The sequence below is a fragment of the Pipistrellus kuhlii genome, unplaced genomic scaffold (assembly GCF_014108245.1).
Source record: "Pipistrellus kuhlii isolate mPipKuh1 unplaced genomic scaffold, mPipKuh1.p scaffold_m20_p_16, whole genome shotgun sequence".
In the NCBI taxonomy this organism is placed as follows: Eukaryota; Metazoa; Chordata; class Mammalia; order Chiroptera; family Vespertilionidae; genus Pipistrellus; species Pipistrellus kuhlii.
Window position 1 is genome coordinate 30,797,350 of NW_023425471.1, and position 19,410 is coordinate 30,816,759.

At 39.7% G+C, this 19,410-nt stretch overlaps 1 protein-coding gene and 1 long non-coding RNA gene across 5 annotated transcripts in view; both read left to right on the top strand.

Annotated features, from left to right (window-relative positions):
- The window catches only part of TRMT2B (tRNA methyltransferase 2 homolog B), a 59,923-nt gene extending 43,933 nt beyond the window's left edge, over nt 1-15,990 (top strand). For all 4 annotated transcript variants that reach the window (XM_045582425.1, XM_045582426.1, XM_045582424.1 and 1 more), the window contains one exon: nt 15,136-15,990. In XM_045582425.1, coding sequence (XP_045438381.1) covers nt 15,136-15,262 — 127 coding nt within the window. In that variant the 3' untranslated portion in view covers nt 15,263-15,990. The remainder of the gene's footprint in view (nt 1-15,135) is intronic.
- LOC118720050 lies at nt 755-10,372 on the top strand. Its single transcript, XR_004988344.2, has 3 exons — nt 755-789; nt 6,310-6,318; nt 10,081-10,372. It is a non-coding gene; the product is annotated as an uncharacterized LOC118720050 (long non-coding RNA).
- Nucleotides 15,991-19,410: the final 3,420 nt, after the last annotated feature.

A 19,410-nucleotide genomic window follows, 5' to 3' on the forward strand; every position in this document is an offset into this window, starting at 1 on the left:
TAATCATGTAGGTTTTAGGTGTGGGCTTCTATGTTACAAGATCTGTATATTGCACTGTGTGCCCACCACTCAAAGTCAAACTTCTCCCATCACTATATATTAGAACCCCATTCACTACCTGTCCCCTTCCTTCTGGCAACCATCACACTGTTGTTTTGTTCATGAGTTTCAGTTTTATATACCACATATGAGTGAAATCATATGGTTCCCAGCTTTTTCTGACTGACATTTCACTGAGCATAATATCCTCAAGGTCCATTGACATTGTTGCAAATGGCAGTATTCCATCCTTTTTTATGGCTGAATAGTATTCCATTATGTATATGTACCACTTCTTTTTATCCAGTCCTCTATCAAAGGACACTTTGTTGTTTCCCTGTCTTGGTCACGGTGAAAAATGCTGCAATGAACATAAGGGAGCATGTACATTGAGTGGCCAGATTATTGTGATCTCTGAATGCACAATAATCTGGCCACTCAGTGTATATCCTATATAATAAAAGGCTAATATGCAAATCGTCCCCTTGACCAGAGTTTTCTGGATATATACCCAGGAGAGAAATTGCCGGGTCATAAGTTGATTCTATAGTAATTGTACCAGTCTACATTCCCACCAGCAATGAATGAGGGTTCCCTTTTTTCCACAACCTTGCCAGCATTTGATATTGCTTGTCTTGTTGCTAATCGCCAATCTAACAGGTGTGAGGTGGTATTTCATTGTAGTTTTGATTTGCATTTCCCTGATTGCCAGTGCAGTCAAACATATTTTCATATATCTCTTGGCTGTTTGTATGTCTTTTTGAGAGAGGTGTCTGTTCAGCTCTTCTGACAATTTTTTTATTGGGTTTTTTATTTGGTGTTGAGTTTTATTAATTCTTTATATATTTTGGAAATTAAACTGTTGTAAGAGCTACTGTTTGCAAATATCGTCGCCCATCTGGTTGGCTGCCTGTTTGTTTTGTTGTCCTTTTCTTTTGCTGTGCAGAAATTCTTCAGTTTGATGTAGTCCCATTCATTTATTTTTGCCTTTACCTCCCTTGCCTTTGGGGTCAAGTCCATAAAATGCTCTCTACCACCCAGGTCCATAAGTTTGGTACCTATGTTTTCTTCTATGTAACTTATTGTTTAGGCTCTTATATGTAAGCCTTTGATCCATTTTGAATTCATTTTTTACTTGGGGACAAACTTTAATCCACTTTTATTCGTTTGCATGTAGCTTTCCAGTTTTTCCAGTACCATTTATTGAAGAGACTCTCTTTACTCCATTGTGTGTTTCTAGCTTCTTTCTTGAAAATAATATGTCCATACACATGTGTCTTATAGCTGGGCTCCCTATTCTGTTTCATTGATCTATGTATCTATTTCTCTGCCAATACTATGCTGTTTTGATTATCATAGCTCTGTAGTATATTTTAAAGTTAGATAGTGTGATACCTCCAACTTCGTTCTTTTTTCTCTGGATTGCTTTGGCTGTTTGGGGTCTTTTGTAGTTCCATACAAATCCGATGATTGCTCCTTCTATTTCTTTAAAAAATGACATTGGCATTTTGATGAGGATTGCATTAAACCTGTATATTGCTTTGGGTAATATGTCTATTTTAACTATGTTGATTCTTCTAATCCATAAATGTGATATTTTTTCATTTTGTTGAATCTTTTTTCTTTTTAAAAAATATATTTTTATTGATTTCAGAGAGGAAGGGATAGGGAAAAAGAGATAGAAACATCAATGATGAGAGAGAATCACTGATCAGCTATCTCCTGAATACCCCCCACTGCGGATCTAGCCTACAATCATGGGCATGTGTCCTGACCAGGAATCGAACCATGACTTCCTGGTTCATAGGTCGACACTCAAGCACTGATTCACTGGTTTGGCTTTTTCAATCTTTCTTTTTAAAATTATTTATTTATTTATTTTAATAAATTTTTATTGTTGAAAGTATTATATATGTCCCCTATTTGCCCCTTTCATCCCCTCCAGCCTGCCCCCACTCCCCACCCCCACCCGCTGCCACAGGCCCTTACTGCCCATTGTCTTCGTCCATGGGTTGTGCATATATGCATACAAGTTCCTTGATTGATTACCTCCCACCCACCTACCATCCCCCGTCTTCCCTCTGAGATCGCACACTCTGTTCCATTCTTCCATGTCTCTGGATTCACTCCGTTCTTCAGTTTATTTTGTTACTTAGATTCCACATATGAGTGCTATCATGTGATACTTGTCTTTCTCTGACTGACTTATTTCACTTAGCATAATACTCTCTAGGTCCCTCCATGCTGTCTCAAAAGGTAAGATACTATTCTTTTTCACGATAGCATAGTATTCCATGGTATAAATATACAATAGCTTTTTATCCACTCATCTAATGAAGGGCACTTGGATTGTTTCCAGATCTTAGCTATTATAAATTGTGCTGCCAAAAACATAGGGGTGCATACATTCTTTCTAATTTGTATTTCGGGTTTCTTAGGATATATTCCTAGAAGTGGGATCACTGGGTCAAATGGCAGTTCCGTATTCAACTTTTTGACGAAACTCCAGAGTGTTTCCCATAATGGCTGCACCAGTATACAAGAGGTCTCTTTTCTCCACATCCTTGCCAGCACTTGTCATTTGTTGATTTGTTGATGATAGCCATTCTGACAGGTGTGAGGTGATACCTCATTGTTGTTTTGATTTGCATCTCTCTGATAATCAGTGACTTTGAACATTTTTCATGTCTCTTGGCCAGCTGTATGTCCACTTTGTGGAGGCCAGATGTGGCGGGGGGCCAGATATGGCAGGGATCTCCCTTTTCCGTGTCCAACACAGAAAGAGAGATGAATGAACTGGTTCTAAGTGGAGGTGGCCAGAGATTGAGAAAATAAAAGAAATAAAAATAGAAAGAAGATGCAGAGATAGATTTATAAAGCTCAGAGCTGGGTGCGACGCTGCCACTCTGATGGAGGGATAGGATCCTGAGTCCACATACCAGGAAGTACCCCCCAGATACCAGGAAGTATCACCAAAACTTAGGATCAAAGGAGCTTGTTTGCATTCTTGAGTAGGCCCTAGCATTCCTGGTGCTTGACTGGATTTACATATCTAAGCCTGCTCCAGACACCTGGACAAAGGTAAGAAGTCGGTACTGATACCACTCTCTGCCTTCTTGGGGAGGGTGTGTCCTAGACCAGACAGGGCCCTGACAGTCACCTTGGACTCAGGTGACAACAATTAAAGAAATGTCCATGTGCCTTCCCAGGCGCTGTCTACACACTGGAGAGGTGTCTATCTAGGTCCTTTGCCCATTTTTTTATCGCTTGTTTGTTTTCCTTTTGTTAAGTTGTATGAGTTCCTTATATATTTTGGATATTAACCCTTTGTTAGATGTATCATTCCCAAATATGTTCTCCCATACAGTGGGCTCTCTTTTCATTTTGGTGATGGCTTATCTTGCTGTGCGCAAGATTTTTATATACCATTTGTTTATTTGTTTATTTGTTTATTTGTTTATTTGTTTATTTGTTTATTTGTTTATTTTAGTTTCCTTTGCCCTAGGACAGTGGTCGGCAAACTCATTAGTCAACAGAGCCAAATGTCAACAGTACAATTGAAATTTCTTTTGAGCGCCAATTTTTTTTATTAAATTATTATCTGTGTACATATTTTAACATTGCCCCCCCCCATCATACCCTCCCTCCCCAGAGTTTTGTGTCCATTGGTTGTAATTATATGCATGCATACAAGTCCTTCGGTTGATCTCTTATCTCCCTCAGATCTCCCTACCCTCCCCGCTGTAATTTGACAGTCTGCTTGTTGCTTTACTGTCTTTATATCTGTCTTTTGGTTCATCAGTTTATAATGTTCTTTAATATCCATAAATGAGTGAGGTCATGTGGTATTTCTGTTTCATTGACTGGCTTATTTCACTCAGCATTATGTTCTCCAATTCTATCCAATTTTGCAAATGATGAGAATTCCTTCTTTTTTATGGCAGCATAGTATTCCATTGTGTAGATATACCATGGTTTTTTGATCCAATCATCTGCTGATGGGCACCTAGGCTATTTCCAAATTCTAGCTATTGTAGATTGTAAGAGCCAAATTTTTTAAACTTAAACTTCTTCAAAATAGACTCACTCAGGCTGTGGTATTTTGTGAAGAGTCACACTCAAGGGGCCAAAGAGCCACATGTGGCTCACGAGCCGCAGTTTGCCGACCATGGCCCTAGGAGATGTATCTGTAAACATATTGCTATGAGAAATGTTCGAGATTTTGCTGCCTCTGATTCCTTCTAGGATTTTTATGGTTTCACGACTTATATTTAAGTCCTTTGTCCATTTTGATTGTATTCTTGTGCCTGATGTAACTTCATGGTCTAGTTTCATTTTTTTGCATATAACTGTCCAATTTTACCAACACTATTTATTGAAGAAACTGTCTTGATTCCATTGTATGTTCTTGCCTCCTTTGTCAAATATTAATTGTACAAAATGGCTTAGATCAATTTCTGGAGTCTTTTCTGTTCCATTGATCTATATGCTTATTCTTGTGCCAGTACCAGGCTGTTTTGATTGCCATGGCTTTGTAATGTAACTTGAAATCTGGTATTGTGATTACTCCAACTTTGTTCTTCTTTCCCAAGATTGCTGTGGCTATTTGGGGTCTTTTTTTAGTTCTGTATAAACTGTTGGAGTATTTGTTCTAGATCTGTGAAATATCCTGTTGGTATTTTAATAGGGGTTGTATTGAATTTATATATTGCCTTGGGTAGTATGGACATTTTAATGATGTTGATTCTACCAATACATGAATATGGTATATTATTCCACTTGTTCATATCTTCTTTTATATCTTTTTTCAATGTCCTATAGATTTATGAGTACAGATCTTTTGCCTCCTTGGTTAAGTGTATTTCTAAGTATTTTAACCTTTTTCTTGTAAATGGGATTGCTTGTTTATTTTCTCTTTCTGAGAATTCATTATTGCTGTATAAAAACATCCATTGATTTTTTGCCTGCTGATTTTCTATTCTGCTACATTTCCAAATTCATTTATTAAATCTAGTAGTTTTTTGGTGGAGTCTCTAGGATTTTATATATACACTAGAGGACCAGTGCACAAAATTTGTGCACGGAGGGGGTTGTCCCTCAGCCCAGCCTGCACCCTCTCCAATCTGGGACCCCTTGAGGGATGTCTAACTGCCTGTTTAAGTCCAATCCCACTGAGATGGCAGTCAGACATCTCTCTCACAATCTAGGACTGCAGGCTCCCAATGGCTCACCTGCCTGCCTTCCTGATTGCCCCTAACTGCTTCGACCTGCCAGACTGATCACCCCTTAACCACTCTCCTGCCAGCCTGATTGATGCCTAACTGCTCCTATGCCAGCTTGTTTGTCCCTAACTGCCCTCCCCTGCAGGCCTGGTCCCCTCCAACTGCTTTCCACTTCAGGCCTGGGTCCCCCCAACTGCCCTTCCCTGCAGGCCTGGTCACCACCAACTTCCCTCCTCTGCTGGGCTGGTCACCCCTAACTGCCCTCCCCTGCAGGCTTGATCACCCCAACTGCCCTCTCTTGCAGTCCTGGTCCCTCCCAACTGCCCTCCCCTGCTGGCCATCTTGTGGTGGCCATCTTGGGTCCACATGGAGGCAGGATCTTTGACCATATGAAGGCAGCCATCTTGTGTGTTGGAGTCATGGACAATCTGCATGTTACTCTTTTATTAGATAGGATAGAGGCCTGGTGCATGGGTGGGGGCCAGCTGGTTTGCCCTGAATGGTGTCCTGGATCAGGGTGGGAGTTCCCTTGGGAAATGGGGTGGCCTGGGCAAGGGCCTGTGGTGGTTTGCAGGGCAGCCATGCCCCCCCCCCCCCCCCAGCAACTGGTATCTGGAATTTATTTACATTCTACAATTGAAACTTTGTAGCCTGGAGTGGAGCCAAGCCTTCTGCTTGCTCTGTGGCAACAGCCATTTCTATTGGGATTTATGTATCTTCTATAATTGAAACTTTGTAGCCTGGAGTGGAGGCCAAGGTAGGCCAGGCTTCAGAAGCTTGGCTTCCTCCATCACTGGGGCAACCCTAGCCTCCTGCTCTTTCCAGCTCTGTGGCTGCTGCCATTTCTGTTTAGATTTATTTATCTATCATTGAAACTTGTAGCCCTGAGTGGAGGCTTAGGCCGGCAAGGGCAGGCTGAAAGCTTGGCTTCCTCTATTGCCTGGGAAACCCAAGCCTCCCTCCTGCTCTCTGTGGCCACAACCATCTTGGTTGGGTTTATTTGTATATTTGATCCTGATTACCTTGTGGGCATGGTTTATGGGTATAGCAGATGTACGTTCAATTTGCATATTACTCTTTTATTAGATATTACAATCATGTCATCTGTGAATGGATTTTTACTTCCTCCTTTCCAATTTGGATGCCTTTTATTTTGTTTTCTTGTGTAATCGCTGTGACTAGGACTTCCAGTACTATTTTGGATAAGAGTGGTGAAAGCGGACATCCCTGACTTGTTCCTTTTCTCAGGGAAAATGGTTTTAGTTTTTGTCCATTGAATATGATGTTCCCTGTAGGTTTGTCATATATGGCCTTTATTATGTTGAGGCATGCTCCTTTTATTCCCACTTTGCTGAGAGTTTTTATTTAATTTTATCAAAAATGGATGTTGGATTTTGTCAAATTTGTTTTCTGCATTATTGATATGATCATGTGACTTTTGTCTTTCAATTTGTTTATGTGATATATCACATTTATTTATTTGTGAAAATTTTACCAGCCTTGCATCTCTGGAATAAATCCCTCTTGATCATGGTGTAAGATCTTTTTAATATATTGCTGGATCCTACTTGCTAATATTTTGTTGAAGATTTTAGCATCTATGTTCATCTGGGATATTGGCCTATAATTCTTTTTCTTTGTAGTGTCATTCTCTGGTTTTGGGATTAGGGTAATGATGGCCTCATAAGAAGAGCTTGGAAGTGTTCCTTCCTCTTGGAATTTTTGGAATAGTTTGAGGAGTACAGGTGTGTGTTCTTCTTTGTGTGATTGGTAAAACTCCCCTGTGAAGTCATCCAGACTAGGCTGTTGTTTGCTGGGAGTTTTTTTTAAAATTTTTTTTATTACTGCTTCTATTTCATCAGTTCTTATTGGCCTATTCAGATTTTCTGATTTTACCAGATTGAATTTTGGGAGATTGTATTTTTCTAGGAATTTGTCAATTTCCCCCACATTTTACAGTTTGTTGGCATACAGTTGTTCATAGTATTTCCTTACAAACCTTTGTGTTGGTGTTTTTCGTGTGTGTGTGTGTGTGTGTGTTTTCTTTCTTCCTTACAATCCTTTGTATTTCTGTGGTATTAGTAGTTACTTCTCCACTTTCTTTTCTGATTTTATTTCTTTGGGTCCTCTCTCTTTTGTTTATTGTTGAGTCTGGCTAAGGGTTTATCAATTTTGTTTATCCTTTCAAAGAACCAGCTCTTGGTTTCATTGATGTGTTTTTTTGGTATTTTTTAAATCTCAATGTCATTTATTTCTGCTCTAATCTTTATTATTTCCTTCCTTCCACTTATTCTGGGCCTTTCTTGTTGTTCTCTTTTTAGTTATTTAAGTTGTATGGTTAGTTTATTATTGATTTTTCTTGTTTTTTGAGGTAGGCTTGCAGTGGTATGAACTTCCCTCTCAGGACTGCTTTTGCTGTGTTCCAGAGATTTTGTGTTGTTGTGTGTTCATTTTCATTTGTTTCCAGGAAGTATTTTTAATTTCTTGATCTGGTTGGTAACCCATTCATTGTTTAATCACATGCCTCCATGTGTTTGAATATTTTGGGGTGTTTTTACTGTAGTTGATTCTTTTTTTTAAATATATTTATTGATTTTTTACAGAGAGGAAGAAAGAGGGGTAGAAAGTTAAAAACATTGATGAGAGAGAATCACTGATCAGCTGCCTCTTGCACACCCCCGACTGGGAATGTGCCCGCAACCAAGATACATGCCCTTAACCGGAATAGAACCCGGGACCTTTCAGTCCGCAGGCTGACGCTCTATCTACTGAGCCAAACCAGTTTCGGCTGTAGTTGATTCCAATTTCATTCTACTGTGATCTGAGAAGATGCTTGATATTATTTCAGTCTTCTTGAATTTGTAGAGACTTGTGTCCTGACATGTGATCTATCTTTGTGAATGATCCATGTACACTTGAGAAGAATGAATATTCTTCAGTGTTGGGGTGAAATGTTCTATAAATGTCAATTAAATCCATCAGATCCAGTGTGTCCTTTGGAGTTACTGTTTTCTTGTTAAGTTTTTGTCTGAAAGATCTATCTAGTGAAGTAATTGGGGTGTTAAAGTCCCTGATTATGACTGTTGTTGTTGTTGATCTCTCCCTTAAAGTACTCTAGAAGTTTTTAAAAAACATATATTTTGGTTTTCCTATATTGGGTGCATATATGTTTACCAGGGTCATATCCCCTTGTTGAATCGAGCCCGTTAGTATTATATTATGTAGCGACCTTTGTTGTCTCTTTTGATGTCCTTCATTTTGAAGTGTATTTTGTTGGATAGGAGTGTTGTTACTCCAGCTTTTATTTTTCCATTTAAAGGGAATTTTTACCCCCATTCCTTCATTCTTATCCTGGGTGTGTCTGTTGTTCTGAGGTGGGTCTCCTGTAGATAGCATATAGTTGGGTCATGTTTTTGTATCCATTCAGCTATCCTATACCTTTTTATTAGAGCATTTAAGTCTTGCTGGATATAGTAATCTTGGTTTCAGATCCTTGCTTTCCATTACTTTGAGTACTTCATGCCATTCCCTTCTAGCCTATAGAGTTTCTGATGAGAAATCAGGTGTCAGCCTTATTGGAGCTCCTTTGTAGGTAACACTTTGCTTTTTTCTTGCTGTCTTTAAGATTCTCTTTGTCTTTAATTTTTGGCATTTTAATTATGATGTGCCTGGGTGTGGGCCTGTTTGAGTTCTTCTTGCTTGGGATTCTCTTTTCCTCATGGACTTGTGTGACTTTTTCTTTCACCAGGTTAGGGAACTTTCCTGCCATTATTTCTTAAAACACGTTCTCTATCCGTTTGTCCCTTTCTGCTGCTTCTGGCTCACCTGCTACTCTAATATTGTTATGTTTCACATTGTTCCATAGTTCTTTTAAGCTGTTCTGTTTTTTAATTGTTTTTTTTTTTCTTTTTGGTTCTCTGAGTCCAGCCCTGTCTTCTAATTCACCTATTCGATCCTCATTGTCCCCTAATCTGCTGTGTATTCCTTCCAATATGTTCTTTATTAGTGCTATGTCATTCTTTATTTCTGTTTTCATAGTTATTATATCTTTTATCATGCAGTTGAGCATCTTTACTATCATTATTCTGAACTCTATCAGAAAAAATTCTAATCTCCATTTCATTTATCTCTTCTGGAGAATTCTTTTGTTCTTTCATTTGTAGGTTGTTTCTTTGTCTCCTCATTTTGGCTGCCTTTTTGGGTTTGTGACTATGTATTAGGTAGATCTGCTATGCCTTTCAGTCTCATGTCAAATCTGTTTCTGACTAATCAGGCAAAGATTCAAAGGCTCCAGAGACTGCCTCCATCTACAGACTGATGGGATTTCCCTCAGATAATGGTTCACAGGTGTGGCAAGATTTTTTTGTTTTTGTTTTTCAATGGGGTGGGTCAGTTCCTTTTGCCCAGAGGTTAATTGTTATTCTCAGTCTCTTAATGGACCTGAGAGTGGGGCCGGTTTTTTCCTATAGAGTGGATCAACTGTCTTACCCCCTGGCAAGGTCGCCTGTATAGCCAGTGTCAACATGAGAAAGATGACCTCTGAAGAATGAGGAAATGTCTCAGAACAGGAAACTGGGGGTATTATCTTCTGAGCTGTAACTGCTGTGCCCCCATTCCTGGTTTTTGCACCCACAGCTTCAGTCCGCTCTGCCCTCCCTCTGCCATAGCACAAGGTGGGTGGCTCCACATGGAATTTTTACATTGGCCCTTTAAGGGAGTGCCTGAATTTCCAACCTTCTCTTCCTGGCAGACGGCAACATTATAAAGTATCCATCTTTGTCTCTTGTTATCTTCATTTTCTTGAAATCTATTTTGTCAGATGTAAGCATGGCTACACCTGCTTTTCTGTGGATGTTATTTGCTTGGAGAATCATTTTCCTCCCTTTTACTTTGAATCTACCTATGTCTTTGCACCTTAGTTGTATCTCTTGTAGTCAGCATAAGTTGTTGTTGTTGTTGTTTTTCAATCCAATCTGCTACTCTGTGCCTCTTTATTGGTGATTTCAGACCATTTACATTTAGGTTAATTATTGATGTATGAGGATTTCCTATAGCCATTTTATCTTTTGTTTCCTGCTAGCTCTGTGCCTCCATTGGTTCTTTTCCTTTATGTTTCTATTGCTTTTGTTTGGTGGTATTCCATATTTCTTTCTTCTGTTTCTTACTTTTATAAGCTACGTGTCCTGGTTTGGGGAATTTTTGTGTATGGTTACCATTAGCTTTTTAAAAATAAACTTGCATATATACAGGTGTTTTTTTTTTTTCCATTTGAATGCATGTGATTTTCATCCTCCTTTGCCAGTTCAGAGCATTACCCCTCCCCTTCTTTGCTTTTGTTGTCACAAAATATTCCTGTTTGTGCTATATGTTTTTTGGTGATATTACTCTTAGTGTTGTAACCTTATGTTGTTTGTTTCAGGTAGAATAACTCCCTTGAGTATTTCCTGCAATGGAGGTTTTTTGGTGATAAAATCCTTCAACGTCTGTATATCTGGGGATGTCTTTATTTCTTCTTCATATTTCAAGGATAATTTTGCTGGATATATTTGTGGCTGATAATTTCTCTGTTTCAGATATTTGAATATTTGGTTCCACTCTTTTCTGGCTTATAGAGTTTCTGCTAAGAAGTTGGGTGGGTTTTTCTTTGTAGGTTACTTCCTTTTTTTTTTCTTGGCTGCTTTTTTCTTTGTCATTAATTTTTGATAGTTTTAATACAAAGTGCCTTACATATGGCCTCTTTGGATTAAGGTAACTAGGTGTTCTGTTTGCTTCTTGAATTCAAGGATCTAGTTCTTTCCATAGTTTGAGAAGCTCTCATCCACTATTTGTTTGAATAAACTTTCAGTCCCCTTCTCTGTCTCTTCCTCTTCTGGAATGCCTATTATTCTAATGTTCCTTTTTCTGATGGAGTCAGATGGTTCTCTTGAGCTCTTTCATGTTTCTTTATGCCCAGGTCTCTCTCTTCTTTCTGCATCATTTCTAGATTTCTATCTTTGTTATCACTAATTCTTTCCTCCATCAGGTTGGCTCTCTTTTCTGTACTCAGTAGTTCCACTCTTTTAAAAATTAAAAAATATTTTAAAAATATGTTTTTATTGATTTTTAGATAAAGAGAAAGGGAGAGGGAGCTAGAAACATGAATGATGAGAGAGAATCAATTATTGGCTGCCTCCTGCATGCCTCCTACTGGGGATCGAGCCCACAACCCACGTATGGGCCCTGACTAGGAATTGAACCCAGGACCTCTTAGTCCATGGGACAGTGCTCAGTGCACTGAGCCATACCAGCCAGGCCTCAGTAGTTAACTCTTAATCACCTTAATTGCATGCTTCATTTAGTATATGATTTCTGATTGGTATTTTTTTAAATCTTTATGGTAAAGTACTTGTTTTGTTTATTGATTGGCCTTCTTTTTTAAAAATTATATTTTTATCAATTTCTGAGAGGGAGGGAGAGGGAATGAGAGATAACATCAATGATGAGAGATAATCATTTATTGGCTGTCTCCTGCATGCCTTATACTGGGGATCAAGCCTGCAACCCAGGCATTTCACCTGACTAGGAATCAAATTGTGTACACACTCACGCCTGCCAGGCTGATTTGTTTTCTGAATGCATTGAATTGCCTGTCTGTATTTCCTTGCATATTTTTAGAACTGCAAACTTGAAATCTGTCATTTATATCACATATTTCTATGTGTTCAAGCTTGCTTTCTGGTGATTTTTATTTTATTTGTGATCATCCTCATTACTATGATTATTTATGGTATCTGCTGTTCTCCTTTGCCTAGGCATGAACACTGAGTGGCCAGATTATTATGATCTCTGAACGCATAATAATCTGGCCACTCAGTGTATATCCTATATAATAAAAGGCTAACATGCAAATTGTCCCCTCTACCAGGAGTTCAACCAGCAGGCAGGCCAGCCAACTGCCCATGTCCCCTCTCACTGGCCAGGTTGGTCTGACCCCACCCATGCACAAATTCATGCACTGGGTCTCTAATATGTATACATACACACACACACACACACACACACACACACACACACTGAGTGGCCAGATTATTATGCATTCAGAGATCATAATAAATAATCTGGGCACTCTGTGTATATCTATCTGTCTATATCAATGGTCTTATATATAGCAGCTTTCTCTGAAGAGGTTTTTTTACTGTTTCCCAGTAGATGGCGCTGAATCATAAGATTTATTTATTTATTTATTTATTTATTTATTTATTTATTTATTTTACCTCTGTACTCTGTTTCAAACTTGACCTCCTAGGATTCTGTAAGACAGTACAGCTGTGCCCTAACCGGTTAGGCTCAGTGGATAAAGCATTGGCCTTTGCACTGAAAGGTCCCAAGTTTGATTCTGGTCAAGGGCATGAACCTTGGTTGGGGACACATCCCCAGTAGGAGGTGTGCAAGAGGCAGCTGATTGATGTTTTCTCTCATCGATGTTCCTAACTCTCTATCCTCCCATCCTCTCTGTAAAAAAATCAATGAAATATATATATTTTTAAAAAAGACAGTACATCTGCATCGTTTGGAGGTGGGGTTTGTTTTGCCTTCACCATAATGGTGACCCTTGACTTCTGTAAGGTCCTACCCCAAGCACTGGGGATCAGACATAGAGGGAAACAGTGGATCTACTGCAATAACTCTTGATTTACAGATAATATGCTCCTCAACCCAACTCCAAGGGCAATGGAAGGTGTTTTGGGAGTGCAAGCGGTGGCAGGGCTCTGCGGTTCCATTTCATGGTCTGAAACCACCTCCTGGTTCACAGTGGAGAGTTGCACAGCAGAACCTTGTGCTTTGTCAGGCATTTTCTGGCTCAGACACTTAGCTCAGCTTGTCCTGCTGGGTACCCCCCAGGTACCCCCACCCCATCTCTCTGTTCCTCCTAGCCAAAGGAAGCACCTGCTACTACCAGTTTTCTCTCCTCTCCAGGGCTTCATCTATAGGCCATTTGCGCTTTCCTCCCTTGTCCTCTTCCCACTTATTCCGTTTCCTACCTTTAAATGTTTCAATGCACAGGTCTCCCAGGTGTCTGTATTGAGCAGGGATTTCTTTGTTGAATTATAGTTGGATAACTAGTTGAAATTTCAAGGGGAGAGGCCAAGAGGATCTTTCATGTCACTATTCCTCTTCTGTATGTTTTCTAACAGAGCTGTAGTAGAATCAACTTATCAAAAATAACTTTTTGGGATTGTGATTAGAAGAATATTGAATTAATTAATTTAGGGAGAATTACAATCTTTACAGTATTTTTTTTTGTCTAGGTATGTGGTATGTTTCTTCAGTTACTCAAGTCTTATGTAATTTCAAAGATACACACACACCCACACACACACACAGACACACACACATTTTTTCCAACATAGATCCTTTTTCTTAAGGTTAAGAGAAGATAATGTAAAGTTTTTATTGCTATTATGGATGGGACCTTTATGGTTAATGAATTGTAATCTAAATATCTGTGTTTTCTGATGGTCTTGGGTGACCCTGCTAGTGGTTAGATCATCATTATGACTAGAATCAAGTCTAACCGCTGCTATAGAGCTTAAGACCATCGGAAAACACAGATATTTGCATTACGATTCATTAACAGTAGCAAAATTACAGTCATGAAGTAGCAACAAAAGTAATTTTATGGTTGGGGGTCACCACAACATGAGGAACTGTATTAAAGGATCACAGCATTAGAAAGATTGAAAACCACTGATTAAGCTATTGAGTGTTAATAACTCTTCTGTTTTGTTGGTTTGAGTGTAAATTGGTACAACCTTTTTTGGAACAACTTAATGGGATATGTTGTAGGGCCTTAAAAACATATAGCCCCTCAACCTAGCAGTTCCATTAAATAACTAAAAATGTATGCGAAGATATAACTAGAGTATTTATGAAGTGACTTTTTGAAATAGCCAAAAGTTAGAAACAGCTTAAATTTCCAATAACAAGGAACTAGATAACTAGACTGTGTTCAGTTTACTTAAGGAAATTACAGTGGGTAGCCAAAAAAGTGAGGTAGCTTTACACGTAATAATATAGTGAAAAAATGCTCATGATGGCCCTGGCCCGGTAACTCACTTGGTTGGAGCATCGTCCCATACACTAAAAGATTGCTGGTTCAATTTCCAGTCAGGGCACATACCTGGGTTGGGGTTCGATCCTGGTTGGGGCGCATATGAGAGGCAAGTAATTGATGTTTCTCTCACACATTGATGCTTCTCTCTCTCTTCCTCTCTCTCTAAACAATAAAAACATATCCTCAGGTGAGGACTTTTTTAAAGATGATCATGATGTATTATTATCTGAAGAAACTGGTTGTAAAGGAATATGTACAGTATTATACAGTGTGACTCCATTTTAAGAAACCAGGTTAAGTATCCATTGTTGGAAAGGTATATTTTGCAAAGTTAACAGTGTTTATCCTCTCTGGTGAATTTATAGGTGACTTGCTGTTTTCAGTTTTTGCTTGACTTCCTTTGAAGTAAGGTGAAACATTTCAATAGAATAATTTAACTCAGTCATATTTATTAATTACCTATTTGTGCAAATAATACAGAAAAGTATATGACCTAGGTCCCTTGCTCCATTCACCATTTAACCCCGAGTCTGTGTCACATACTGGGAACATAGAGATGAATAATAAGCAGTTTTTGCCTCATTTCAAAAAGATTAGACTCCAGTGAGGAAGATGGCTTAAAAAAACAGGTAGTTACATTAAATATGATAGATACTATTATAGAAAAAAGCACAAAGAACTGTGGGAACACAGAGGCAGAGCTTAAAATGTAAGAAATTGTGTTACTGGAAGTTCTCCTTGGTTTCTAGGAACTGATCTTATTTCCATCTTGTTCTACAGGCTGTGTTGTCCCCCAAACTCTGATAAGAAGCTTCTTGGCAAGCCTTTTGTCCTGAGACAAGCTGTGCCTGTGGATCTGTTCCCCCACACCCTACACTGTGAGCTGGTGTTCCTCTTTACTCGATAAGCAGCCTCCTACAAGATGGGCTCTTCATTAAGGCTGAAATTTCATTAACTTCCAGGTTTGGCATATTGTTACATTGCAGACCCTGAGAGGGTTCCTGGGGAAAACAATCTTTGGATCATGAGTAGGAAGAATATACATGAGCCCGATTTATTACCTTCGTTTTCAGCTTCCCTTGTTTCCACGTGTGTTTGTTTGCTGTGACCACTCCTTGGCCCTGGATCTGGACTGTTCCTGCTGTTGTCAGCCTGTCCTGGCTCCGTTGGCCTGAAACTTTCTGTGGTGTGGCAACAACTGAGTTTTTCTCAGCATCTCATAATAATGTCACATTGTCTCAGGTCTCTGTATTTGCCCAGAGATTTTATTAGATATGTTCTGTGTTCTTGAGTTACCAAGGATTATGACTAGAATCAAGTCTAACATTTTTCAAAAAGCAGAGTAAGTTATAAAGTGATTGCAGAGTGACTGCATGAACTTCAGTCCTTTGGGTTTTCTATGCTTTGAGGCTTCTAGAATACCCTTTTTAAAATGTGGTTAATCTTAGGAGCAATAGCACCAATTAGTTCTCACCTGTGGAGGGAGAACTGGTGTAATAGAGATCCCAAGGGAAAGGAGATCTTCAGAGAAGAGATTGACTACCTACAATTGTGCTGCGTAGTATAGAGACAGAAAGTTCCAGAACCCCTTTAATGATCTAGTATATACTATAATAAACTGGATATTTAAAATGACATTCTCTGGTGCCTGATTTCTTTATTAAACTCTGGAGTTGTTCTTGGACACTTGCCCAACAATTTAGATTTTTTTGCAGCCCTAGGATGTGTAAGTTATTAAACATTGTTTGATTTACAAAATGATATAAGGCCAATCACTGTTTTTAATTTTTATCAATCCTAAATACTTCTGGAAAAGCCTCCTTCTCAGAAAAAAAAAAAAAGAAGGCTATTAAAGCTAATATATAAATATCCATTTATATATACAAGAAAAATAATTAAAATGATAAGGAATGTTGATATATGATAGCTATATGTTTTATTTCCATTTCTCTATATTTTGTTTTATGTATTGATAATTGGGTTATATTATTTTATAACTGAAAAATATTTAAATGTAAAGCGACTTATTTTTGCATCCTTTCTTCTCCATATCTCTAAATGGCAATCCCATCTTTCTGATTTCTGTATCCAAATGCCTATAAGGTAGATTCCACCTGGCTATATTTTAGGTCCTCCAAACTCAACATATCTCATGTTGAATGTTTCACATCTTTCCCAACCTGGAAGAATATACCAATCTACTCAGTCACTCAAGTCCGAAGTCTTGGAATTCCGAGTCCTTTTTTCTCTACCTCCTGCCCAACATCCAGTGAATCACCGAGTCTCCATCCACCAGGTTACCATCATCTCTCACCAGATTGTTACTGACAGTGCCATCTTCCCAACCGCTGCTGCTTTCTCCACTCTTGCTCCCATCCATTTCATCCTCTATGACCAGAGTGAGTTTTCTAAAATGCCCATCTCATTGTGTTTCTCCAATGCTTAAAATCTGTCTGTCATTGGCATTTTGTTGCTTTTTAAATAAATCTGAGCCCTAGCCAGATTTTCTCAATTGTTAGAGTGTCAGTCTGCAGAATGAAGGGTTGCGGGTTCCATTCCCAGTAAAAGTCATGTGCCTTGGTTGCAGGTTTGATCCCTGGCCCCGGTTGGGATGCATGCAGGAAGCAACTAATTGATGTGTCTCTCTCATATTGATGTCTCTCTATCTCTGTCTCTATCTCTACCTACTTTCCTTTCTCCCATCCTCCCCCCATCACTTCCACTCTCTCTAATAACCAATAGGAAATTTTTTAAAAAAAATATATTTCTATTGATTTTTTACAGAGAGGAAGAGAGAGGGATAGAGAGTTAGAAACATCGATGAGAGAATCATCGATCAGCTGCCTCTTGCACACCCCCTACTGGGGATGTGCCCGCAACGAAGGTAGATGCCCTTGACTGGAATCGAACCTGGGACCTTTCAGTCAGTAGGCTGACTCTCTATCCACTGAGTCAAACCGGTTTCAGCGGAAAAATATTTTTGATGCAGCCTCAAATCCTCTTTATAATTTGGGTAGCCTCATTTCTATACACATTGAATTTCTTTCCCTGAAAAGGACAACTTTCACATTCTGGTCCTTTTCACATTCTATTTCCTCAACTTGGAATATGCTTTTTCTTACATCTTCTGGCTAATTCTAGTCATCTTTCTGTTTTTAATTTAGATATTCACCAAGGGATATCAACTGAATAAATGTAGGATTGACTGTATTTAATCAGCTTCCTGATAATTCTGTTAATTATACTTTGTACATCAGATGGTTTTAGAATCATGCTCCTGTCATTTTTTGTGGCTGTCAACAGTGTCATTTTTTTATTGATTCAAGACAGGAAGGGAGAGGAAAAGAGAGATAGAGGCATTAATGATGAGAGAGAATCATTGATCGGCTGTCTTTTACATGGCCCCTACTGGGGATGGAGCCCCCAATTGGGGCATGTGCCCCTGACCGGAATTGAACCTAGGACCCTTTAGTCCGCAGGCCAACACTCCATCCACTGAGCCAAACCAGCCAGGGTAACAGTGTCATTTTTATGTGGGTATTTCTATATGAATTATTAAACTCTTAGCTAGTTGATACAGGCAAGTGTTCTAAATATTCCTTGTTTTTCTCTATTTTTAAAAATAAAACAACTCATTTACACATCAATATAAAATCCAAATAGTATTAAACTACTCATTTAAGCTTCAAAAAAGTTCATGTTGAATTATAATGTTTCACACCTAAAACTTATAATGGTATAAACCAATGTTATATCAGTTAAAAACATAGCAAATGCCCAGCTGGCATGGCTCAGTGGTTGATCATCAACTTATGAACCAGGAGGTCACAGTTTGATTCTCTGTCAGGGCATATGCCCAGGTTGCGAGTTCAATCCCCCATGTACAGTGTGCAGGAGGCAGCTGATCAATGATTCTCTCTCATCATTGATGTTTCTGTCTCTCTCTCCTTCCTTCTCTGAAATAAAAAATATCCTACCTAATAAAAGAATAATATGCAAATTAATCATTACTCCACTACACCCACCAGCCATGCCCACCAGCCAATCAGAGCGAGTATGCAGATAAACCCAACCAAGATGGTTACAGCCACAGAGAGCAGGAGGGAGGCTTGGGTTTCCGAGGCAATGGAGGAAGCCAAGCTTTCCACCTGCCCTTGCTGCCCTAAGCCTCCACTCAAGGCTACAAAGTTTCAATTATAGAAGGTAAGAAAATCCAAATAGAAATGGCGGCAGCCACGGAGCTGGAAAGAGCAGAAGGCTAGGGTTGCCCCGGCAATGGAGGAAACAAAGCTTTCCGCACACCCTGGCCAGCCCAGGCCTCCACTCCAGACTACAAAGTTTCAGTTATAGAAGATTCATAAATTCCAACAGAAATGGCTGCCGGCCATGGAGCTAGCAGGAGGCTTGGCTCCGCTCCAGGCTACAAAGTTTCAATTGTTGAATGTAAATAAATTCCAGATACCAGGGCCTCTGGGTCGCCAGGGGGTGTGGCTGGCCTGCAAACCACCACAGGCCCCTCGTCCAGGCCACCACATATCCAAAGGGAACCCCCAACTTAATCCGGGACACCTTTCAGGGCAAACCAGCTGGCCCCCACCCATGCACCAGGCCTCTATCCTATCTAATAAAAGAGTAATATGCAGATTGACCATCACTCCAACACAATAGCTGCCCCCATGTGGTCAAAGATCCTGCCCTTATGTGGACACAAGATGGCCACCACAAGATGGCCAGCAGGAGAGGGCAGTTGGGAGGCAACAGGCCTGTAAGGGAGGGCAGTTGAGAGGGACCAGGCCTGCAAAGGAGGACAGTTGAAGGTGATCAACCCTGCAGGGGAGGGCAGTTAGAGGGGACCAGGCCAGCAGAGGAGGGAAGTTGAGGGCAAACAGGCTGGCTGGGGAGCAGTTACACATCAACCAGGCTGGCATGGGAGTCATTAGGAGGTGATCAGGCTGGCAGGCAGAAGCAGTTAGGGGCAATGAGGAAGGCAGGCAGGCAAGGAGCCAGCAGTACTGGTAAGATCAGGCTGAAACGGGCAGTGGACATGGGTGCAGG